General features: G+C 39.5%; 1 protein-coding gene across 21 annotated transcripts in view; it reads right to left on the minus strand.

Moving 5' to 3' along the window:
- spri (Src homology 2 domain-containing protein sprint) overlaps window positions 1-26,357 on the minus strand; it is a 104,813-nt gene that overhangs the window by 26,581 nt on the left and 51,875 nt on the right. For 2 of the 21 annotated variants that reach the window (XM_034328336.2, XM_076688026.1), the window contains exon 1: window positions 3,704-3,941. The exons of 13 other annotated variants lie outside the window; for them this stretch is intronic. In XM_034328336.2, the coding sequence (XP_034184227.2) occupies window positions 3,704-3,828 (125 nt within the window). In that variant the 5' untranslated portion in view covers window positions 3,829-3,941. Of the gene's footprint in view, window positions 1-3,703; window positions 3,942-8,086; window positions 8,221-8,269; window positions 8,477-8,528; window positions 8,897-10,625; window positions 11,020-19,264; window positions 22,603-26,357 lie in introns of those variants that run through there. 6 more of the 21 variants (XM_034328332.2, XM_034328342.2, XM_076688041.1 and 3 more) reach the window with 6 other exon arrangements.

Raw genomic sequence — 26,357 nt, forward strand, 5'->3', positions numbered from 1 at the left:
TGGGATTCGAAAGTGATACATGTGCTTCTCAAGAGGAACCCCCTAAGCTTCACCGACGTTTGTAATTATTAATTATTCAGGTGGTAGGCCATAAATCTGACTGGCGAAGCAAAGGAGGGCAAAAGAAGGGATGCTCTCCCTTTTCCCAAGTTTTCATTTACGAAAGGCCAGGGTATTGATCGAATAGAAATTCCTCTTTTATTTTAACCGTAGATTCTAATTTCTTTTCATAAAAAAAAGGAATAAAAATGAAATGATCCACGAATTAAGAGGAATGTATCGAGGCTGTAAGCTTCGGTCTCGCGCGAGTAAATCGAGGAAACCACGCGAAATAAGATACGCCACTTTCGGTTTAATATTACGGGACAAGAAAGCGAGAGGATCGTTTAATCTAACGATGACGATCGCGTGGGCTTTCCCTTTTGTTTTCCCTATCTCCTTGATCGTTCGGAAATTGTGACAATTTGAGAGAAACAGGATACTATCATCGATAATCTAGTATTAAATGACCAACCCTTCGAACACATATTATTTCATGACTTTAAAAGTATCAAAAAATAACAGTCTTTCCAGGTGTGAAAATCGAAAAGCCTTCAGGGATTAAAGGCGATGAATATCCGAGTGCTTTGAATCCTTCGGAGCTAACCACCGAGTCCTACCCTCCAAGACGAGTATTTTGGCTCGCTTTGATAACGGGTCAAGTACAAAGCGCCGTTTGTAACCACGAACAACCACCTGAATCGCTTAATTTCGATCGTTACATCGCGATCCTGTTCTTCCGAGGGAACAAAGGCGACTCGGATGACCAGGGGCTCGATTAAGGGGGATTGTTTGCATCCTAACTGTTGCAAACGTGGATTTCAGGGAAACAGTGGATGGTTCTTGTTGTGTAGGCAAATGTAATTGTGATTAAGTCTGCTTGCTGATAAGAAAATATTTTCCTGGAGTACAATACTCTTGAATAATATTTTTAACAAAATGACACCCGTATAAAAAAGAATTTTAATGGCAAACTATTTTTGATTAAAAAAGATACAATGAACTTATTTTTGTAGACAGTTAATTTAAATATATTAAAAGAAAATGTAGATCAATAATAAAAATTATTCAAAGCACCATTGCTAAATCTTCCATTTTAATTTTTCCAATTTGCCATATTATTATTGATCTTTAACACCCTTCTTATAACTAATTTTTCTCAGAAATATTTCATAAAAGGCAGCATCCATTTCCCACATCATCATGATTTTTTGTTAGGTCTTTCAAACAGAATATTTCCCATACCAAAGTGCAGACACGTGCATGTGCATTCGTGATTCGACCCCTGTGGATTCGATGAGGGTTGTAAGTGGCGTTAATCCAAGCCCCCTACGATTTGCTGACTATTGTTTATTGTTAGGTGATTTTGTTGGGAACACGATAAATCGTCGGTCCCCAGTGTGTATTAAAATCGTTCGGTTGTCTGCTTTGGTATTCTAATCGGCTGCAAGCGTGCATCGAGGATGTTAATGTCATTTTTTGAGCGTGGGTGAGAAGATAAGTGGCACGAGCTCGTTTGCGATAAAACCGAATGATTTGTGTGCTAATTATTCACCGGCTTTGCCTCTCATATTTTCTAAATGGAACGAGCTCGTTTACGATTAGATATATACGTAATTATTCATAGGTCTATTTCTACCTTAATTTTCCTTTTTCAATTCTACACATTTTTATATTTTATTTGAAATTCTTAGAAGACCAAGAAAATAAATCTCATTAAATTTTAATCGTTGCTTTTTATATTCCGGTTGAAAGCAAACCTTTCTTATGAAGTCTCAGAGGAGGCAATTTAAAGGGAAGCGAATTGTGAAAAAGTGTACGAAGGGTGGCTCGATTAATTCATTCGCTTCACAATCAAAGCAATCGCTCATTTTCCAAGGAGAAAAGTCGCGTGAAAAACAGCCGCGCTTTCGTGTGTCAAAGACACCTCGGATTCCTCGAAAGATCTCGTTCCACTTACGACCCTTTCCCGTGTCAAGTGAACTTGGTACTTTGATGGTAAACGCGTTTACACTTTGATGCCAACGTTAATAGCGTTAAAAATAAAAAATCTACGATCTAACATTTTTAAAAGAAATTCTACCTGGAATTTTATTTCTACGAACAAACCTGGATAATATAATTGGGATCGACGAGGGTAGCCACCGCGAAAAGAAGAGTAAAATAAAAAGGAAAAAGAAAGATATAAATGAATCTCGTCCGGGGTCTATTCGCGGGCACCCCCAAGCGGATTACCACTAAGAGGCTTACATAAGAATAAACCGAAGGGCTTCGCGTGGTCGGCCACTTTGCTATCATATTTCATATTAACCACTGATTAAAATCGATTTTCCCGCGGTGACAAGCAATGATTCACGATCGATCGATTGATCTTCCGAGAGAGGATTTCCGTTTAAGCTTTCGCTCCAGAGAAATGGAAATTTTTCAATAACCTCTGCTATGATTAACTGATGTTTATATTGTGAATTTATTACAATGAAAATCTTTATTTTTCCAATAAAAGATTGTTAATGTTTAGAAAAATATTTTTCATGAATCATACTTTATAAATCCTTGGGACTAAATATAACATAAAAAAAGCAAACACGAGATAATTGAACGAGTTTGATTAAAACGTCCCCAGTATTTCGCTCGATACCATATCGTCAAACGTTTCGATTTCTCAGAAAATTAATTGACAGCTGTCGTTGAAAGCGTAGGAAAGCCGGAAGCGGAGGACTTTTACACGTGAAAGGGTAGGTGGGGCGCGGTATCGAGGCAACAAAGGGTTGCCAAAACCAATGGAACAGTTCAATGAACTTCAATCAAATTAATCTTCAACAAACTCCTCGGAAATTGATCGTTAAAAATTTCTCAAGAAATTCTAGAAAATGTAGGAATCGATGATTGATCTGAAATAAAATGAAACATGTTTTTAATCGCGATGAAACATCACGAAAATCCCCATTTACCACGATTCACCATTAGCCTATGGTGGTGCCCGCGGCGGGATCAATAAACGCAGGTGCAGGGAATGGCAACTGCAACGAATGCGATCCGAGTGCAACGGCCATCGATTAATAATTAAACACGCGGTTTCGTGGCTGCAATCGCAACACGCTTCGAACAACATTTCTCGTGAAGGTATGACGAACGAAAATCACCGGAGAATAGGTCGTAATAACTAACAAGAATACTCCTCTTTTAATTCTGACGTGTTAATTCGTTCGAAAATTACAACCTCCGGGAACGAAGTTATGACTTCGATAAGTATCTCATTCTTTGGGTGGCCTTACAATTATACAATTATCTTACGATACCATTAGCAAAATAATTAAAAAGAAGAGATAATATAATTCAACGCTAAAATACAAGCGCAATCAAAAATGTAAAAAGCAATCAATCTACCATATTTCAAATTGAAAAAAAAAAAGAAAAAAACTTTCTATAAATCATGCACAAATGCTAGATATTTTTCTTGACGTTCAACATCGTATGATTGTTATTTAAAACAATCGATATTAATAGATTTTTTCGCGGATGAAATTTTGCCTTCAACCCTTTCGCTGCATAAATAATTTTATTTGCAACGAGAAATCTTCTTGATTACCGCTTGCTGTTCGAATACTTTGAAGGATTATTGCAGCGAAATGGTTAACAAAAAGTTTCATGCGAAAAAATTTACCTTTTCACGCCGATTTCCGCGTAACGGCCTCGGGCCGCGCGAGTGGCCACGCTTCTGCCGCTTCCAGGATTCGTGTACAGCGTCAGTATATCGCTGTTAATGTTGTTTAGAATCGGCGGCAGCATTATTGCGATCCTGTTTCCGGTCGATCCTTGCGGTTCGTCCACGCACAGCAAAGCATCGCACAAAACGCACACGTTTATCCTCCTTCGATATTCAACTCGTGCCCGATCGAGTTCTGACAGGAATAAAACGATCGTCGTTGTGAACGCGACTTTAGCTTCACTTCCGGAAGAGGAAACTCGGCATCGAGAACTCTTCCGACGGGGTTTCGAGCGATTTCTTTATTTCTCGACGGAAAGTTCTTGGTCGTTGAAAACTTTAAATTCTATCTACTTTTTATTTTTCTTAAAATACGTAGGTAGATACCTATTCGGAATTCAATTATCGTTCATTTTTTAATTAGAGTAATTAAGCTTCTATTCTAATCTACTGCACATTCTAATCTAATTCTAAGGTATCTGTGTAACTTCTACGTCTACTGGTACTAAGAATAAGAATTTCAGTGTTCTACACGTGGTTTGATTAATATATAAGATAATCGTGATAACTAGGTGATTAGAAATAAGTGGTACTAATTAGTGGATAAAGTTTACCGTGTTATGACTTCAGTCGATTCCTTCGTTTCTTTAGTTTCTTCAGAGACACTGGTATCTACATTTTCTTCTTTACTAATAAAATAAAATTACATAAAAAAATTGTATCATTTTTCTTTGGAAATTTAATAAAATGGTCTCTGAAGAGTTCAAGAACACTTTTTGCATAAAAACACATTAAACATCGAAGAAATTAATATTATAATTTTATACCATTATATCCTCAAACATTGTCGACGCGTTTTAACTTCCTCAAAGAAATTCAATAAAGAGAAACATTTACAACAATGATGAGAATCGATATTTTTATTGACGTACAAAATAGTGTATCGAATGAAGTGTAACATTCGATGATTTTCGGGTTGCAATGAAAGCGTAAAATCGTTCCACGAACGTGACCGTGGTGTACTAATACGAGTCGAGCCAACGAATTATCGCCGTGTCGTAAATGACTTAACGGCGTGATAATTTATTACTGGCATTTCACACCTCGCTGGAGAAAAAGGAGAGAGAGGTGTGCAACAGAAATTACCGTGAAACGCTACAACCGATCCGAGCAAAAAATTGATTGGAACGAAAGAAAACAATTCTTCTAAATAGTGCGTAGAAGAAAGCCGAACACGAATAGAATTCAACAGATTCCCATGGAAACCCCAATCAGACGGTGGTGTTTAAATTCGAAAGCGTCCTTGAGGGTCCATCAGACCCTATCAAATGGACCTTTCTTGGTAGAAAAAAAAAAAAACTCCCTAGTTTGGTTTTCGTGGTCCTCAAATATAACGGGCAGCTTCTATGATCAAAGTTCTGGGAACGGATGGGCATAAAGGAAACCGGACCAATAGTCCAGACACGCTTGTTATTATGATACTATAGTGGTAAAAAAGAAACAGGAAACGCCTTCCATATTGAATTAAAAAAAAAATTTGGTTGCTAGAAGGAGAGACGAAAGAAATTTTAAACTACTATTTTATAGTAGGAATTATTACTATTTACTATTATTAGTATTATTGCTATTAGTGGTGCCAATAGTGTAATTAATATATTAATAATTATTACTATTATTACCAGTATTAATACTATAATAATAGAAGTAGCAGTAATAAAAATAAAAATAGTAATAGTATCAATACTAATCAATCCCCGTCCTATTTGCTACGATTTATCAAACTTTCCCCGAATCCGAACCTCGCCGAACTTTCTCCCTTATTAGGGCGAGCACTCGAGGAAAATTCACCGAGGAATTATGTTTCGTAATAAATGGATGGACAGCGAGAAGAGGAGGCGTCGAGCCGTTCCCGAGTATTCTTTGAAACGAAGGGAGAGATTGAAGAAAAAAAAAAATATTGAAACGAGAGGATGAGGGTTCGAGCTCGTAATGGTGTGCAGTTTGAAGGTTGGCGCCATCTCCTGAATACACTGGTCGGAATAAACGAACGTCCTCGTCTCTAGGGACTGAATTGAATTATCAAAGAATAAAGAAGAGCATTGTTGCGACCTGTCCGAGTGAACGAGCGAAAGACTTCGCGGAAAGACCAAACAACTTCCGTCATTTTTGTTCGAGGACAAGAGCTACTTCAAGGTGTATATAAAAGAGACAACGGATGGAGATCGTGAAAATTTAACGATCACTGGTTTATATTTCACTGGAATATTCTTCTTTCATTCAAGTATCATCAAACCTAACAGTAATTTTCTGCTGTTTGTTCAGAGTCACAATTGGGGCTCAAATTTCCCATGAATCATTCTATTACATCGCCGATAAATTACGTTATGATTGATAGAAAATTAGCCTCAAAATTAGCCATTTCAACAACTCTGACCGAAACATCCTGTTTACTGTTTGCGATCAGGTACGCGATATCAGTAACCCTCCCACGATTTCCATGCCGGGATCGTTTTCCTCTCGATCGCGTGATATCTGTCGCATTCAATATTAAATACCAGGATAGGGTGCGAGTTTGTAGCCAGTCGAGTGATTGGATGATCGATCGCAATTAAGCCGCGAACGTGACATGTTGTTTCGCGACCGATCCGGCATAAACCGCAGCTGTTAAAAGGTTGAAACGTTCCCCCCCTTCGTCCACCTTTATTTATCGCCCGATCCTGACACCTGATTTTCAATCGACTTCTACCTGACTTCTTCAGAAATTTATCAGGAACGTTATTAAATTTTTATTCCTTCAAAAATAAGGATGTTTTGTATTGGGGTAATTAGGATCTTTTTAGGGGTGGGTCAAGATTTTTAATAATATTTTTATTAAAGCAAAATCATTTCTTGAAAACGTAAATGAAATTTTTCAGCTGAGAAAGATAATATATTTTTAAGGAACCCCTTTTCTGATTTATCTAGGGTTAAAGGTGTCTAATAATTATCAAATATTTAAGGGAGGGAAATTGTCATCAATTCAGATTTTCCAAGGAAAGAAAAATCATCCCCATCCGTAATGTAATTTTCTTTCTCTGTTTCCCCTTCGACCGATAGAATAATAGAATTTCTCGTCACGTTCGCGATCAGTCTCGATCGCAGCACGATATTCGTGGCCAAGTAATTTGCAAACGTTTCAACCAATTTTTCCCGGAGTTCCATTATCTGTTGCGTTTCTAATAAAGCATGACGTGAAAATATTCAGGTGATTACGTGGAAAGAGGTGACAATAATTTCAAAGAAAGTTTCATTCCATCCGTTATATTGATATTCTTTCTTATATCTTATTTGATCTTTTTATCGTGAAAATATAAGAAAGTTTTACAAGCCGCGGAAAAAAACTACCCTTCCTTCGAAGACGACACGTTTTTGTTTAGTCTGGATCGATGCAATTTCAACCGACGGTTTCTACCGACTCACCGAAGAATCTTCCATCCAGAATTTCTCTTTTTCTTTATCGAAAAGAACGCGGTTGCAAGTTAAGTAAGTGACTACGCTGTTTTCGCTAGAACTGATTCATTCGTTCGGTCGATTCGACGAAAAATCAAAGCTCGTGCAAAACGCCCACGGTCGTTCTATTCCTTTCTTCTTTTTTTAAAAATTTTTTTCGTTCCGTATTTTGTCAACGCGAAATGAAAAATACCGACAATGAATAAAAAAAAGAATTAGAAACCAGGTTGCCCGTTTCACTCGACGCGAAAATGTGAAAATACGCGATGACGAAAGTAGAGGAAAAAATAAACGTTCCTCGTCATTTCTTTTCCGCTCTGAAAATAAATAACCTGCTTCGAGGAACATTAACTGTGGGAAACAATGAATGTTCTTAGAAATAATTTTATTGCTCTAGAAAATTTCTCTTTCGTGCTGTACTTGCGATTAAGAGATTGATTTTTTAAAAATAATATAGGAAAAAATAAACGTCGCTCGATATCGTCGCATCTGAAAATAAATAATTAACCTTGGAAGAATATGGAATTCCAGAGGATGATGAAATGAAAAATAATCGCGAATACGTGACACTGGCCGTCAAAATGTTCATGGTAAATAATTGATAAACGGAAGGGAATCTTTTTAAAACGTGTTTATCGGGTTATAAAAATTCGATTCATTGAACTCGTGCGATTAATTGCCTCTAAGAAATTGGACATCAGTTATCTGGAGTTATCAGAGTAGTTAAAAGATTCAAACGAACAAGGTTTCACAGATGGGTATGTAATTTTCTAAGAATTCAGTTTCGATGATTTAACGAAACGAATCGATAATGAGTGAATAATTGCATTGGGTACAGATGTGAAAACTCACCTTCTTATTTTGTTCAGTAATTTCCTAACATAATTCATCACAATCGTTTACTAGTATCAATTCCACAGAAATCAACGTCTGATGATGGACTTTAATTAACATCTTAACGGTCGTCAATAAACTGGAAGATTATTCTGTAAAATATATTCATACTGAATGTACACTGCCCTTTTTATCACTAACCATCACTATCGTTGTTTAAATCTTGCACAAGGTTGAAGAAATTCTTCTGGGATATTAGATAACAATTATCAACACTGGATGCACATTTTAATTCTTCATTAACACTTCGATCAATAAATTCTGTAGAAAGAATTTTGATTTCTCTTTCAATATTTAGCACACAAATTATTAAATGTTGTTTCGAAATTTAATCAATGCTAATTTTTTTACACTAACAAAAAATCTATATAAAATTTTCCAAAGAAATTCAATTCATTACCTTTCAGTCCACTGTACACATTTCAAAATAAAAAATTTTTTAAATTTATTAATCTATCACATTAATCAACATTTCAAAACTTTCTAAATAGAAATCACCTGTTACACTTAAACAGAATTCGCTCTTCGAACACAACTCAAATTAAACAGAAAATTCATTAGAAAAATCTCATCAACATGTCCAGCGACGAAGTACACGCGACTGAATGATGAATAAACGGCAAACAAACTAATATCACGGGAACAACGAATAATCATCGCGTTGATTGAGTACCAAGCGACCAATCAACTCTAAACGAGACGATGTTCACGAGCATTGATCCCGAAGAACTCTGTTGCACCACCCACGACGACGTCGAACCACGGACTCTTATCGTTATCAACCGGGTTGATAAGTGACGCGAGCTACGTCACCGATAAAAATCCACCAACCGGACGAAACCGCGAGGCCTTTGAATCTTTTGTGAAAAATTGCATACAGGATGTAGAAGAATCTTTTATATCTGCCTTTGTGTACTTGGACATTAAATTCTTGCCGTCGGTCATTAGTAATAATTACGGTTCTAACGCGTCTTACCACGTATTTTTACTGCGGCAGGGAATTAACAGGTCAAGTGCCACGGTAGAAACAGCCATATCTAACAAGACAGACTACGATACAAATTATCAAAGATATTGAAAATTATTTATTTAATATTTATATTATTAGAGCTATTCTACTATGATTATTTTTTAATTATTTGACTGGATCTAATTTGGAGCATCATTTAATTTTGAAGGTTTACACTGTTAGATAAAGTGATTATTCAGAGACACACTATGATACGAATTATCAAAGATATTGAAAATTATTTATTTAATATTTATATTATTAGAGCTATTCTACTATGATTATTTTTTAATTATTTGACTGGATCTAATTTGGAGCATCATTTAATTTTGAAGGTTTACACTGTTAGATAAAGTGATTATTCAGAGACACACTATGATACGAATTATCAAAGATATTGAAAATTATTTATTTAATATTTATATTAATAGAGCTACCCTACTATGATTATTTTTTAATTATTTGACTGGATCTAATTTGGAGCATCATTTAATTTCAGAAGTTTACACCGTTAGACAAAGTGCGCATTATTCAGAGATACTTTCATCTAATTTATTTAATGAAAGAAATACCTGAGAGGAAATCTATTCTGCTTGGAAGAAATCATTTAAAGCGGAGGTAATTTTGTCGTCAGCTGAGAATGTCCCTCTTAATTAAAGAAATACCTGAGAGAGGATATTCTCTGTTTCAAAGGAACTGTTTAAACTACTCTCCATTCTAAAATAGAAATCATGAAATAAACAAGTACATTAGAGAACTTGAATATTTCAAAATTTCAAAGTTTTTAATTGTTTCCATTTTTCGTCACCCAAATAAACGTTCAATCCTTCGATTTTCGTAATCATTTTCGACAGTAACGATCGAATATTACATTTGTAATATTAGATTAAAGAACGATCTCCTTTCAGTAGGAGGTAAAGCAACGAGCCGTTCGATAACCACGCGGGTTAACAAGCATTCCCTTATCAATGCAAGCTGGCAGTGTCACTGTTAGAAAGCTTATCAGTCGGCATATATAGCCAATCAAGAAAATCAGATAAAATCGAACGACACGGTTATCAATTCACCTAGGTATTACCACGTATCAACGACCCAAGAAAATTCTTTCCTATCGGGCAGCCTAAATCCTCGAACCCCATTCCCCGACTCACCGATTTCGATTGATCTTGATATATATGACAGAGATCAATGTCCTGGGTACTTTCGTGTGCGCACAAAAGTATTTTTAAACTGGAATTCAGATCCGTGGATTAATAATAAAGGAAATCATAAAATTGAGGATTTCAGAGGATTTCAAAAATATTATAGAAAATAAAATGAATCTTGGAATGCAATAAAAAAAAATTATTACCACTGAAATTAAAGGTGCGTATCTTATATTTATTCAAAGATACTCAGGACATTAATACTTTTGTAATATACATAAAAGATCATTAAAATCGGTAAAGTGTATTCTAATGCTTTCGATCGTTTTTTATTTATTCTTACCAAGAACTGTGCCTTAGTACTCGATCATTCTTATCAATTTCGCGACGCTGTCGCGACACCATCCTCCAAGGTCCCGATCCTCTAAAAACGATGACGTCACTGGTCTTCCTCTATTTCTCTAAACCCTTTACCTGCACCGGAACCGGCTTTCGATCGATAACAACAACGCTCGAGAACTTTCACTTCCGGTGCTCTGAGACACGCTCTTTCGATCACTGGCTAACGATAATTCACATGTAAGATGAGACACTGTACGTTTATTTATTTGCCTGGCCGAGGAACACACGCGAGACACAACACTACCGGCGATAGGCGCCGTGACGCCAGTCGGCGTCGCACTGGCAGCCGGCGTCGCCAGAACACGCACAATCGCGTACAGGGACGCAACTGCCTGTTTGTAGACACGAGCCGACCTCTCACCGGCTCACCGTAGGTAGGGGAAACCGAGGGGAAACTAGGCGCATGCGTTCTAAACCTACCCAGGGATGGAATCTGATTCTATTGATACTATCAATATTATGAATTTAGATTACTTTTTATTATTAATCGATGATTTTTCAGTACCTAACAGGAAATATTTTTAAAAATATGGAAATTTGGAGCACCGAAATTTGTCTATTTATATATCTGTAATTACTATGTATCGATGTCTACTTGATTCATCTAGGATTGGTATAGTGAGAGTCATCAGTATCACTAATTAAAAGTGGACGTAATTAAAAACGAGAAAAATAATGAAGGAATCACAGCAGGAGGTAAATTTAATTACTAGAATATAAGATTCCATACGCTCATTAAAATTAATAATATTATTAATTTTATAAATTTTCTGATCAAATGATATATTATTCAGAATTAAAAAATATGTTCCTATTTTGATAAGATATAACCGTTCGATTGCAACAACACTTTCCCGTCGAAGTGGTATCATTAAACCTGATTAATCATCATTCCCATCCAACTTGATGCGTCGCTAGATCAATCTCATTAGTCGAGGGCCAAACAAACAAGAGCATTGATGGGACGCTCGAGTCTCATCAACGTCTAGCGTCGAAACATCCTCGCGAGCAAACACGCAATAAACTTTTTTACCCTCCTAGAAACGAGCCAAGTTTCTCCGTTTCGTTCTTGCCGGACACGGATGCTCGTACCTCTTCCTCAGAGTTCAAGTCACTCTTGCTCTTTACCGGGGTCGCGAACGCTTTTTCCAAACGGTTCGCATCGTGAGAGGAAAAGCTATACTTCTTCGTCGCGGTAAAATCCTCGAAACCCGCCACAAATCTTTTTCCAACGTTTTTCCTCGCCTTCGCAGACGCATTGTCCCTTTACAGCCCTCGTTTAATCCACTACACTCCCTATTTCTTTTTTACTCGGGTTTCTGTAGATTCGCGTTGAAAAGATATCCGGAAACTTTGACTACAGATTTTCTGAGAATTCGAATTAATTTTATTTAAGTAATTTTAACCCTTTCTAAATCCTCAATTACACGTAGAATTTTAAAAGAAAAATAAGTTTAAATTTTAAAAAATCACCCTTATTATTAAGAGAAGAATCATCCAACAAGGGTTGATTTCTAATTACACGTGGAATTTAATAATAATTTAAAAGAAAAATAAGTTTAAATTTTAAAAAATCACCCTTAATATTAAGAGAAGAATCATCCAACAAGGGTTGATCTCCAAAGGTTCCGAATGGGATCATAAAACTGACAAAACAATTTCACTCAAAAGCTGCCCGCCCGTCCTCCACCCAAAGCATTCCACCTGAAACGTCGTAAAACACAATTCTTCCTTGTAGTACGCGGCACGTTTCGAGTATCGTTCAACCCTTCGAGGCAATCCGGTGCAACCCTTACGAGGCAAGAAAACGTAGCAATAAAGTGCCCGTCAAACACACGGTTCAGCTTTGTATCACGAGAAACAATACCCGTACGATCAACACGTTTTTGTGTGGCGAACAAACACCATGATCGAGATTATAATCGTAAAAATCGCGTGGAATGGATCGGCGGGTAAATAGCGTATCGTGCGCCCTTGGTTACGACGGAAGGGTGCAACTTCGTCCGGGGGAAAAAATTGCGGCCAGAGCTCAGGTGCTCAGACTTCAGAATTTTTCTTGCAACTTTCGCCGGAATTTACCGACGGTTCCGGTTAGTTTTGGCCCTCGGTTCATCGTTCGCGTATATTCCCTGGATTATGGCGAGTAAGTTTGTCCGAGTCATATATTCTTTGCTGGTGGAGATAAAAATTCGGAGATCTTCTGTTTTATCAGAGAAAACTTTGTTGAAAAGGACACTTGATTCCCTGCTGGACTTTATATTCCGACGGGGAATGTTTGTTTGGAAGAAGAAAATTGGATGCCGGGTTTCTGATGTATTAATTTATTTTGAAGTTTAAAATTTAGGAAGTTTGAATGATTAATGATTTGAAGGAGGAAGGGTTAGACGAAGTAGTTGGCAAAAAAAGAAGGAAAAAATCTGGGAAGGTTTATATTCAATCTATTTTAATTTTGAAGTTCTTAAAATATAAATAAATAATTTTAAAATTCATTATTCTGTACTGTAATCTTTCTAATTCCAAATAATTTCACTAAAAACCATTGAAAACCCAGAAAAGTTTGAAGACTACTCGATTAATTTTAATTTTAAACTTCTTGAAATAAAAATAAATAATTTCTCGATTCATTATTCTACACTGCAACCTTTCTAATTTCAAAGAATTCCACCGCAAACCATACAAAACCTCGAAAAGTTGGAGGGCTAAGTACACTCGGTTTTCCAGAGCGTAGGTTTTTTCCAGTCGCGAGGAACCCGGCTTTTTCCGCTCCACGGCACGCGATTGTCCCCGAGGGGACATTGCAAAGGGTTCACCGGAGAATTATAATAACGTGGCGTGAGCTGTTGAGTAATCACCCTCAGGTAACCGTTCTACTCAGACGGTCGAATATGCAAAATGGGACGTAGTTTTCTAAACAATTCAGAAAATGCAACCTGGATGGGATACAATTGGAGGCAGACATTCTGCTAATGAATTATACGTCGTTTCGAGGGTGAGAATTAGGGGACACCAGAATGGCGTGCACGTGAATTGGGATTAATTCACGGGAAAGGATGAATGAATGTCCGTTTGGAGGATTGCTACAGGTTGATGCTAATTGTTGTTTCCCCCAATTGCTTTATTTCTACTGCTTGATCTCGTTTACTTTATTTTTAATTCTTCTACTCTTTTATTTATTTCAAATTTCCTTAATGCTTCGGTGCAGTTTAATAATGAAAATATTATCTTATCATAATCTTTCTTGATAATATTAAATCTCTGAATGCTCGTTCATATTCAGAGGTGAATGTCCTTAAATGCTGGAAACGTTTTACGATACGTTTACAAATTGCTTCTCTCCGTTCATTGAATTCCACGCTGAATCAAAATAAGTAAAATGTGCCATTGTATAAATGCATGCCGCATGAAATGAATATTTTTGCATCCACAATATCAAGCATTGTTCCCAGCTATTCATAGAAATTCTCTAAGGATATTAAACTACAAAACGAAGCTTACATAAACGAAATTGACGTTTCAAATCAATTATAAAATTTTCATTTTTCATGGTAGGAAAAATGGTAGGAATATTCCATTTCAAATATAGATTTCTGGCGAGAAGAAACTGGCTCGACCGCAGTCGAAAAAATGAAATAAAAGAAATACGAAACAATTTGCACCTTGTAATCGTGCTAACGGTGCAAGTAATTAGCGTGCCTTCTTACGCACAAGAGGAAACGTTCCATTGCAATATGAAACGGACATTTACAGCCGACCGGCTGCAATTCAACAATTACGAATTTCCTTCGATTCAATTTTTTTGTTCCGAGTACCGTAATGCCGTGACACGAAATATGGCGTTCGAACAAGTTTGCCACGAGGAAATTGTTTTTGCCAAGTTGCGTGTAACGTTGCGGTAAATTAATTTCCTTTAATTATTCTAAATAAACGAAAATAAGCTCTCGAGTAATTTCGAGGACCGCGTTCCAATTTTCTTCGACAAATTCAACTCGTAGGAAATCTTCAACATCTACGAGACTGTTCGTGTAAGCGGAAGCCAATCACCGAGCCTCATCGAGACAAGCTTTTCCTGATAAATCGGTCTCGTGTTCGCGACAATTGCCCTGGCCAGACGACTTCGTCTAACGGCTTTCTATCGTCTCGTATCCGGCGAACAATTTGTTCTCTGCCAGCCATGCCATTTTCCATCCTTCCACCCCCTTATTCGTCATATCTGAAGCTTCGTCTCTGTCAAATTCCGTGGGTGGATAGCAGACACTCCTACGATAAGGAACGGAGAGAAAAAGGACGAAGGAACTTGTATTCCAGGAAATCGCGTCACGTACGAAGTCTACCCTTTTTTTTCCAGACTTATTTTTTAAATAAAAAATCTTCCGCTCGATATTGAATGAGAAATTTTTTTGAACAAAATTAATAATATCTTTAGCTCGAGGATGGGGTGTCGATTGGAAAACTTTACTCTACTCGACACAATTTCCCTCCCCCTATGGAAAATTCCTGTCCGAGCACATTAGCGATACGGTATTCTCGAATGGTACGTGTGAGCGTGGATTTTGTAAGCAGCAGCGTGCTGCGTTTCCGGAATAATTTAATTAGTAGCGTGTACTGAGTGAAGTGCCAGGTCTTATCCCGTGAGCCTAATAGCAACCTCTTCTCCCCGAGTCGGAGTTCGGTTCCCGAGGGACGTATCTTTTCCCCGGGAAGCTCGTCTCAGTTGGAAATACGCGCGGGAATCCGGGGCGAACACCGCGGAAAACGGGGGACGCGTCTTGGATGCTGTTTAATGAATTAATTAAGCATTATTTTACTTAACTGCCGGTCCTCGTCGCGACAACTTGCTATGCATTTAAAATCCTCGAAACTTTTGGGAAGTTTCTCTTTTTTTATTTTGCAAGTGGAAATAATTCATGGGTGACACTGGCAAGGAGGATCCTTGTTTTCTATACAATTGTCCTGTCTCGGTTTCGCGACAACGCAAGCCGGTAACGACCGTCGCAATTTGTCCCTCCGCCAGTCTTGTCCGATCGGGTGGGAACGTTTTAAAGGCGAAACTTTTAATTAAAAAGTAACCATTGACGACGTTGAAGCAACGGGAGAAACTGGCCCCGAGCAATTTGCGGGCGATATAAAAGTTCCTGTCGGTCGTTTCGGAATCGGCGGAAACGAGGGTGTACAACCTTCTCCCATTCGTCCCTCTCCGTTGAAGAAGCAGAGAGGTCGACATTAGGAAAGAATTCGTACGGGAAGGGCGGAGGGCAAAGCGGAGATCCGGTAGACAGGTGATTTTTGTTTGACGACGCGAGACGTGCAATTTGCTTTGAGCAAGCTTTCTTTTTAAGTATTTCTCTGCTTTCATGTTTCGCTCGCTTTTGAATATCAATTTCCTGGATTTCCTTCTGATCCGTTTCAGACAGTTTTTAATATCTCTCTGCGAATATGTGCTATTCTCATTCACGTGTATCGTGAAAGTTAAAAATTAATACATATTTCTCATCCTATTCGAAAACGACACTGTTACACCTTTGTTTCGAAATTTGCATACCTAATGTATCAGAGGAAAGACAAAGGATTAATATCACCCAGACACTAGGTAGAAGCAAACGAACCGGATTCTCATTTTTTCGATCAGAATCGAATCAAGCCAAGTACCTCTAGCCAGCAGCTCTCCGTTAACGATCTCTTTGTCTGGCAAACTAATCGCTGTCGCGTGTATACGGGCATCCCAGCACCAGCATCGAGATTCCTTCGGGACAAAGACCGTCCCGTTCGATTGTTCATCAACGGCGATGCAGTCCGGGCTGCTTTTCAACGACACGCTCATCTGGCATGCAGTTAAATCAACGAAACGCAGATGAAACAAGTCCACTAGATTCTTTCTAACTTTTTTAAACATGAATTTCTTTCACCATAACATATGGCGATGAAGATTGTAAATTTTAATTTTGTAAGACACTATTGTAAATTTTAATTTGGGAAGATACTATTGCAAATTTTAATTTTGTAAGACGCTACTGTAAATTTCATAAAAATTAAAAAATTGACGAGATCTGAAGAAGCCCGAAATTATTGGCAAAGGGAGAAGAAAGAGGGGGGTAGATAAAAAAGAGCAAGCTGGACGAGAGTATCAAGAGGATCCTCTCGAACCGGCAAGAAAGGTCTCCTCTTCCTTTTACGACGATAGCAGGCTGAACGACACGGTGCCATTAGCATATTCCTCATTTTCGCCATCCCCATCCCCGTTTCTTGCGATCTTATTTCAAGTCCTGCACCTTCCATTCCCAGCGATCGCCATTTTTGGCCGAAATACCATTCGCGCGTCGAATCCTTGAAATTTTATCTCCCTGTATAAAGTCCATCGGTTATAATGTCCCCAAGTAAGTACCGTCGGAGAACCCGGATCGAAACTGATCAATCCGGAGTTAATATAATAGTGTCTACGTTTATTTTAACAACGTCGGAGCATCGCAATCTGCGTTTCATCGTGTCCGAGGCGAACGAAACCAGACAGCCGATGGGTACCATTAGCGTAAACTGGCCAGTGTCGAGGGCAAAGCGCCTCATCGAGGCGATAGGAGAACAGGCCGGTCCCACTAATTGCGTTCACGAAACCGCGAACGGGCAAGAACAGCCGCGAGAACGATCGTTTGTCAGCGGCAAATAGAACAGTTGATCTCGTCGTGGCTCTAACGAGGCCTCGTTATTGCACCCACAGTACCAACTCGCTTGGCGAACACGCACGGCTCGATCTTTCGTACGCCCCGTACCCGATATCCGGATCGGCTAATTAAAACAGACCACTGCCTGGTCGACCCTGGCCTTCTAAGGGGAAACCAATAAAAGCCAGAGGATTTCGCAGCCTCTTCTATTCCTCCATTCTTTCTTTCTCTTCTCCTTCTTCATTTTTGCCCTTGTTCTTTAGCTTCCACGCGAGACGCCATCCCTGGAACGCGATCGATCTTAAACGCCGCCGGATGTCCGACATCCGGGGACAATTTATACCGTCGATAAATTCCTACTCTCTTTCATTAGTGGCTCGCGCCATCGAACTAGGGTGTACAGCTCATAAGAGACATTTTTATTGATTATGTGGATAATAGAATTTATTTTCACGGTGTCGTTTCACGCGCTTCAAGGCAGTCATTATTTTTATTATTAATTTAATGCTTGGATAATTGAAGTGAATTGTGATTCGGTGATTTGGAAAATAGGAGCGGAAGAAAAGTGTTGCAGTAATTTTAAATTAAGGGCGGTTGTTCAGCAGTCGATGTGAGATTCTATCAGCTCGAAACTTCACTCCATTTTCGGTTCATCATTCGATTTATCAACGAATGAAATTTCGATCTGCCTCCATAACCGTGAACTTCGTCTCGGCTCTATTCAATTGAAATTCAAACCGTTCAATTTCGTATCGATGTACGCGTACGAATACATTATCGGTATCAGGAAGCAACATCTGTGAACGGTGACAGCCGGTTGGAACGAGTCAGCTCTGAGATCGGGAATGAATCTTCTTAGGAGAAAGTTATAAAAAGAGAGAGAAGAAAGTGGGTTACGATGCTTCGTATCATCGGGTAATACCTGGTCCGTCTCAAAAATAACTTTTCTTTTTAAATTAATTTTGGTACGAAGAGAATTCTCCTTCTTGGAATAATTAATTAGGAAGATGAGGAATATTATTAATAATATTCAGAATGATAAATTTATATTATACTCTATCTACGGTGCAAATTGATCCGAATTCATCTCAACCCTTTCCTTTTCTCACCCCTCGGAAAGGTTCCTTAGAAAACCGACACGGCGTCAATTGACAATTACGGTTCATAATTAATACGAACTTCTCTGGACGGTGCCATCACGGTAATTGGGGGAATGGTGTGGGGTGAATTTAATTTTCACCGATTAATTTCGGGGATAGTCAAGCTTCCCGTAAGGGCGTGGGTGTGCTTGAATCCTCTCGATTCTTCTCTCGACTTTCTTCGAGTTCGCGGAAAATTCGGCATTCAGAAATCGCTCGTTGCATATTTAAGCTTTGAATCGAAGTCACTGGCCCTTGTTCGAGGGGCGTGCATTATTAAATTCGTCGTGAAATAACTTAAAGGGTGAGAATTCTGGAGAACGTTTCAACCGAAGGTTTGTATAATATATAAAGGTGCAAAGAACACCTGATATTCTTTTAAAATTAGAATATATTAAGTTATTGCATTTTAGAAACATAATAGTCCAGTGTGATTTCATGACATAAAAATATTACAAAATAACACTTATGATATATCAATTTAAAGGTTAAAGTTTAATAAAAATGGTAGTATAAATGCCTCATTAATATTCTTAATATAAAATGGCTGTCCTTTCATTCAAACAAACAATGGACCAACAAATTTCCAGCTTAACATTATTCAGTTTCATATATATAATTTTCAATTAATCTAAAGAATATTAATAAACATTTACATAATAATGTTTACTGAATCTTAAGCTTTAATTTGATATATCACAAGGGCTATTTTGCAAAATTTTGATGTCATCGAACCATATCAAACCTATACCTCCTTTACAACAGTATCAAACTAATCATCAACTCACCTAAAAATATGCTGATTGGTGGATTGCAGCAGAATGGTGGTATACTTGGTGATCAGCATGATTCTTCACACGATGAAACTCGCGTCAACGAAATCGAGTCAAAGTTGTTGGAAGTAACGCGAAACTGCGTCGAGAGAAGTTTCGCAGTCGTTTCTCATAAATCGCGGTTAAGAAAATCGAGCAAAAGCACGAACGAAGAGGGGAAGTTTGTGGATGCCACGAAAATTCTTCCGGCTATATATAGCGGTCATATTTCCTGCGAGCACAAAGCGATTCGGATGCATCGTTTCTTATTTCCGATACTCCGATTGATCTTGACTCTGGTCGAATCATTAAATTCTCAAAGTTTATTATCAGCGAACGAGTATGGACAGCGATGATTTTATCGTGATCTTGATCCCTAACTAGGTAGACTTGTCTCTGAAAAATGACTGCTGTCAATCTTGCAACAGGCTCGATTTTATCATTCTTGCTCAGCGATTGTGATGTTAGCAACTTTGGTTATTGATCCTGATTATGATTGATCGATACGAACGTTAATATTTATAAAAAGATTGCTTCCCATTACTTTGCCAAAGATTTTAATTAATTTCACATAACAACTGGCAATTTCATCCGACAATTCGTTTGTGAATGACTCATGGCCAATAATAACTGATAAACTCAATGATTCATCAGACTAAAGGTTTAAATTCACAAACTCGCAAGCTTTGCTAATTAATCAGTCCAAGCTATCCAACGTCATTATTCCAAACTTCTCATTCAATAATTCATTTCTGAATGATTCGCGATCCACGGTAGCGGTGATTCTACCAGATCAAGAAACATCATCGTCCCAATGATTCACCTGCTATCCATTGAACCAAAGTCCTCCATCAACGTCGCGACGCATTCAACGACACCGTTTCGCCTCTCGACGAGTCTCGAGGCATACGTGTCAGGTGTGCTCTCTTCAAGGTTTCGGCTCGCGTATACCCTGAAGAGACAGACCGATAGCGACAGGTGCGACGACTCGGTTCCTTCGATCGTCGGTCACTATGGCGCCGATTCTATTATTATGCGAAACACTCTTCAGCCTCGCCCGTTCGCCGTGTTTATTTTGCCAAAATTTCGCTTGACGTTGGTCAGGGAACCCGGTGGGCGGGTTTGTTTTCGTTTATCCTCGATAAACCACGGTTAATCTTATGATTTTCACAGATGAACGACCTGAAAACCTTGTTGCCCGCTCCGTTTGATTATTTCTTATCGAGATTCGTTTAAGTGGCGTATTTCCGTGGAAGTGGCTGAGGTAGTAAAATATTTTTAGAGACCGATATTTTTCTCCAGGATGAGACTCGATCCAGTTTCCACACGATTATTTAAACGAGACCTGTTGAACCGAGTAATTGAACGATTCGATGCGTGGGAAATACTAAGATTTACAGATTTTACAGCTGGATTGTAGAACAAGGCTACGATCAATGAACACAGTGAATTAAACTCGATGCTATCGTCCGAGCAACGATACTTCCGGTTGTACGAATGAATCACTAGAGAAGAAATGTCTTCTACGTGGTTCGAGATCACGAATGGCCAAGACGAGGACGATTTCATCAACTCGTTGAACGAATCAAGGCAATATTCTCAATTTAAGATTCTGAATTGTTCAAAAATTCTTATTTCTCACTGAGGGAAATTTCACAAAGTACACCAGCACAAAAGTACCGAAAGATCCACGATTGATTCTCCGCTAAAAATCACGAGTTCTTCGTTTCACAAAACGCGCACCATCGCGGGGGCAGCGAAATTTAAGGGGAGAAAATCAAGAATAACGACGAAAGCAGAGCACTCGCGTGTCAGTGTTGCTGGCAGGTGGCAGCTAGGCATCTGGAATCAGCGTCGAGGAGAATCGTAGTCGCGGCGAGTACGCGTCAACTCGCTCGGAAGTGATCCGTTCAATAAGCATTCCTCCGTTGCTCGCTTAATCGGTGTCAACTGAAGGACAGCGACGACCGATAAACAGTCTTTAAACAGAGTCTCGTTCGTTCATTCGCCAGGCCCGTTTTCTACGAGCTGCACACGATCGACCTCGATCGACAACTGTCGCCCGTGGACAAAATGTATTTATTACGACCTACGATGGCTCCTCGTAACGACCCCCGTCGTTTCGTATCTTTCTTTTCTATCTGGATGACTTCGAGGAGGAGCCGATCACGAAGCAATTCCGTTATCGATCGGTCGAGATCGAACGACCGGTTAGCGCTCACCGTTCCTCGATTTTACACAAACCTCGAGCTTTTCCTTCGGTTCGTGATTTTCGCGAGAACTCAAGTCCAGGTAAGCGTTCGGCTCACCCTCCGCCTCTCTGCGCCACGAATTCATTTCATGCTCGATCGCGTTCGAGTCTGGGTCATCTACGGTAACTTTCGAACTCGCTCGAACCACGAGTACGCGGCGGATCGTCGATACGAGCATTCTAGGTACCTTTTGATCCCTTAATTGATCATTTTTGGGATGATCATTCGTGGATACGAGTTAAAGGAGCATTCATCAGGTAAAATGAAATCTTGCGAGTCTCAAAGATGTGTTTTCATAGCCTTCGCACTTTCAAGTTTCATAATTGGCAAGCTTCTATATTCAGCGGCTGACTGACACAGTCGTCTCACGTCATCAGAGACAATTACATTTCCTCTTTCAGATAGCCGAAAGAACATCGGGCAGAATATTCACAGCTTGTCGGACACGTACTTGGAATATTCATACCTCGCCCACCGTGATCGAAGAATTTCAATTATCAATCTCGAAATATTTCACGGTCAAATTTATATTAATAATTGATCTTCGAAGAACGAACGATCCCAACTTCCGACATCCACGTGTACCACGCACTCCGGCAAAAGTAATTTCGAAAGAACGAAGAAGCTCCTCGCGTCACCGTTACGCAGAGTCAATTACCTTCTTCTACCTTCGAAAGGACACTGCCCTACAACATCCGCGGACCTTTTCAGTCTTCCACTGTACGCGTAGCAAAATCATCGATCCCACTAAATCCAACCAATTATCCTTCATCGATCATCACCGAGACGAAGCTGGGGAACAAGGTAGACGCGTTTCGGAGTTGGTCAGTCGGTTAACCTTGACCCAGGTCGAGGTACCATGGGCGTCTTGTCAAGTAGCCAAAGGTGTTTCACGTGGAAGAGAAAAAAAAGAAGAAATCCGACGATCGATTATTCCAGCGAGAGGTCGCGATTTATTTATAGACCAGCCAGACAAAGAGATTCGAGTGTGTTGCCTGGCTGCCGGTCGCGAATGGACTGGCTCGGCCACGTTCCTTTAAACACTATAGTCGCGGCTGCAACGAGCGGACTTTAGGCCGCCTATAGTCCGCCAGTATGGTGGCGTGCTTGGTTCCTCGCTCGAGGAGAGTTTCGAGAGCGACTCCTCGATTCTACCAGCGAGGGCCACGTGTGCGTCGTGTCGGTTCCCTCGTTGCACCGGCAACCTATCTCGGCTCTCTGCAGAACGGCAACACGAATGCACTCGCGAGTGCGCACACCGGCCTCGAACCGGCTGGCACGTAGGCACCGGGAAACAACGTGGGACGCTCTTCTTCTCTTCATTCTTTTATTTTTTTCTTTACCAAGGGATGATTATTTCGTGGGCCGCGCCTCGATTCACCGCTCCGAAAGGTGCAACCCGGTCTGCTGACTGAACAATATTTCGATACACTGTCACCTCCACGTGTTTTTATCCCTTTTGAAGAGATTCGATGAAATTCCAGGGCCATTGGGAGAATTTGGGATATCGCATGTTTTGTGAACTCCAGAATAAAAGGGTTCATCCCGTATGATTCAGATAAATAAATAAATTCGTTAATACGTCGAGTTTTCCTCTTTTTAATATTCTTCAATTTTCTATTAATTGTTTGAATTTTTTTTTTAGTAATTGTAGTGCATATTTTGTGAACTCCAGAATAATAGAAATAAAAAGGTTCATTCTGTACGATTCAGATAAATAAATAAATTCATCAACCAATACCTCAAGTTTTCCTTTTTTTAATATTCTTCAATCTTCCATTAATTGATTTAATTTTTCTTGCCAGTGATTGTATTAATTAATTACGCTTTAGAAATAAAATTTTTTCTTTGAAACTGATGGCATTTTTGCACATTTTTCCACAACTTCCTCCATTCTCCTTTCTAATGAAGTCAACAGAAGAAAGGAACGTTTGTTCCGAACAATCTGCTGTACATCTGTCTACGAGTTCCTGGGATGTTTCTTGTCTTACTATTGTTCGACTCCAAGCCTCCGTTGAGACGTAGATTTATGGCTTTCCCGGCGATCGTAAATACTTCCGGAAAACTGTGACTGATCTCCAACAACAGATGCGACGAAACTTTCCTCGGGTTTTCTTTTAAAAAGGTTCGTTCGAAAAATGGAGGAACAAAGGGACGGCGAATGAGAGAAATGCATTGTCAATCCCGTGCATGGATGCTTCAGAAAAGAGACCATTCACGGTTATTTAATGGACGATGGAAAAAAAGAAAAGGGGTATCAAGCGACTGCTAAATCTGCTAGCGTTAATACGCCTATCTGCTCGTTGCAAGCATCCATGGTGGATGAATTATTTCAGAGATGAATTTTCGTCTGAATAATTCCCCATGAACGTTTCACGCCTCTGGATTTTCCACTGATAACCCTTTAATATATCAATCCTTTGAAAATTGATAAATTTTCTACATTGACAAACGAGTAATTATAAATTTTTAAAAAGAACTTCGTCTTTTGACTCTGGCAACACCCTCAAAGAATGACCAGCCTTGCTATAGAATCGAACCACGAAATTCTGTCCGGTCGTTCCGCTTCATCGATAAGCAAATTCCCCTCGCCCGAGGGGAAATCCAATTAGGAGGAGAAGCTTCGTCTTGAATAAACGTTCTGAGCTTCGTTTATGAACCACATTGATGCCTGTAAGCCTCGATAAGACGTCTGGCTTTCAGCACGAAATCATTGTCCTCGATGCCCGATAATGAATCCATAACGCCATTTTCCGACCCTCAGCAATTTCTATTCCGCACCCTTAGGGCACTTGTGATCGAAATTCTTTCTAGACTCTATTTTGAGTATATGAACACCGGTTAAAGGTGATAAGGATAGTGGAAGATGAAATTAACCGATAAGGAAGATAAGAAAAATGAATCTAGGAATTAAACATAGTGGTACGAGAATTCTCATCGACGTTGCCGATCACGAGGACAGCGAGCAACCTTCTCCGAGTCCAGCGAAACGGAAAGTCGCCGGGTCGATTGTTTTCAGCTGGACGACCGTATATAGATGGAACAGGATCCGGTAGAAAAATCAGTGGAAGAGGACGAGCAAACGCGAGGACGAGATGGAAGGAAGGCGCAACCTTCGCGAGAAACCGGCATCCGTTCTTCAAGAAACGAAGGTCGAGAGCGTAACTGCACGGCCAGTTGGCCAGTTTCCACAAATAGCCGTCCCACTGTGCCTTCTTTGTCCGCTAATCGGCAGGGGAAAGCAATTAGAAGCTGTGCGCGACCGTGTCTTCCTCTTTCTTTTCCACCAGTAATTTCGAAACGGTAATCTTACGGTATCTTCCTATTTTCAACATCCTAAAGGCACTTTTTCGTATCTCCTACCTTTCTTTGAATTTCGTTGAATTTTCAGGGCGATTCATGGAAAGAGGAAGGAAGACGCGGACGGATTCGCTAATAAGAGGTCGCGGCCGATTAATCTCTCTCGTTTTTTCGCGGATCGAAAGCCCTGTGATTACGCGCCCCACGATATTACAACGGTCCATCTACCCTCCATAAATTCGATGGGATACCGTCTACGCGATCCCACACCGTGCCATTATGAGCCGGGGACCTTTTCTCCCTCGTGGCAACGTGCACGACAAGGGAGCAACGGGAAGAAGCAAAAAAGAAAGAGGTTTATTGCGAGATCCGGCCCTCGAACAGCATTAAACCACTCGCTGCGAAATTCTCGTATAAACAATGGAAAAAGCGTGTACCATCGAGCTGCGGCAAGCGTGTAAATAGCCATGGAAAATATAGGAAAAATCTGCACCCTGCAACTCGTACAAAAAAAGGGTTGAACGAGTTGTGTCTGGTGCGTAACATCGATGGATGAGAAACGAAATTCTGATGGAAAAATTCCAAGTGTTGTAAGCGATAATTTCTCGCGAAAGGATATTAGAATTCCAATTATTACTCGGAGTAACATAATTTTTTCAAAAGACGTGCAAGAGCTCGTTGTTCCAAGCGGCTCGAGAGATTCAAACGCGAGAGGAACTCTTCGGGCTCATTAGCCTCTAATTAGTTACAATGACTGAGCTCTTTGAGACACGTACAGATTAGGAGATTCGAATCACAGCATCCTCTGCTTGGAAAATTCAATTAACGTTTACGATGATGAATTTTTAAAATTATAATGAAAATTTTCTTTAAAATAGGTTAAGATTAATATCGATTTCAAAAATATGGACTCGTATTGTCGTAAAATTTGCCCGTTCCAGGGTGTACATTCCTCGGACCGGAAGTTAACAGAAGATGGCCCCTCTGTGATTCCACCATTCTCTGGTGATAGATTGAAAGGGTGCACGGTCGTTTCTCCACGGACGATAAAAGACGATAAATATCCTGGCCAATGACGTTCTCTTTGCGGGGACTCGATTCCTTCCATTTGCTCTGCTCGTAAAATTAATTGTCCATCCTCTTACCATCGCAAAGCTTTCATTAGCCGACCGTTTAAACCGGGCGAAGAAAGCCCCGACTGCGATTCCGCGGATCAGATAGGAGCTAATAAGCGCTTCAATTCAGATCGCTCGTCATTCAACTATGTTGGTGTAAATTGCAATAAAAAAGAAGAAAATGAAAAGTATTCCAGAATGAAATCAACGACGTTCGAAAGAACCTGAAGATTAGCCTCGAAAGAATTCCGTCAAGAAAATTGGAATCGCTCGAAGAAAATTATATTTCGACTGTTCCTCCTGAAACGGAGGAAATACCTCTCGAAACGTCTCCTGAATGTTGCACAAGGTGGAGTGGGTGAAAAGGTAGCGCTTACGGGTCGATTTATGGAGATTGTACAT

This window comes from Osmia lignaria, chromosome 1 (assembly GCF_051020975.1).
Source record: "Osmia lignaria lignaria isolate PbOS001 chromosome 1, iyOsmLign1, whole genome shotgun sequence".
NCBI classification, from domain to species: domain Eukaryota; kingdom Metazoa; phylum Arthropoda; class Insecta; order Hymenoptera; family Megachilidae; genus Osmia; species Osmia lignaria.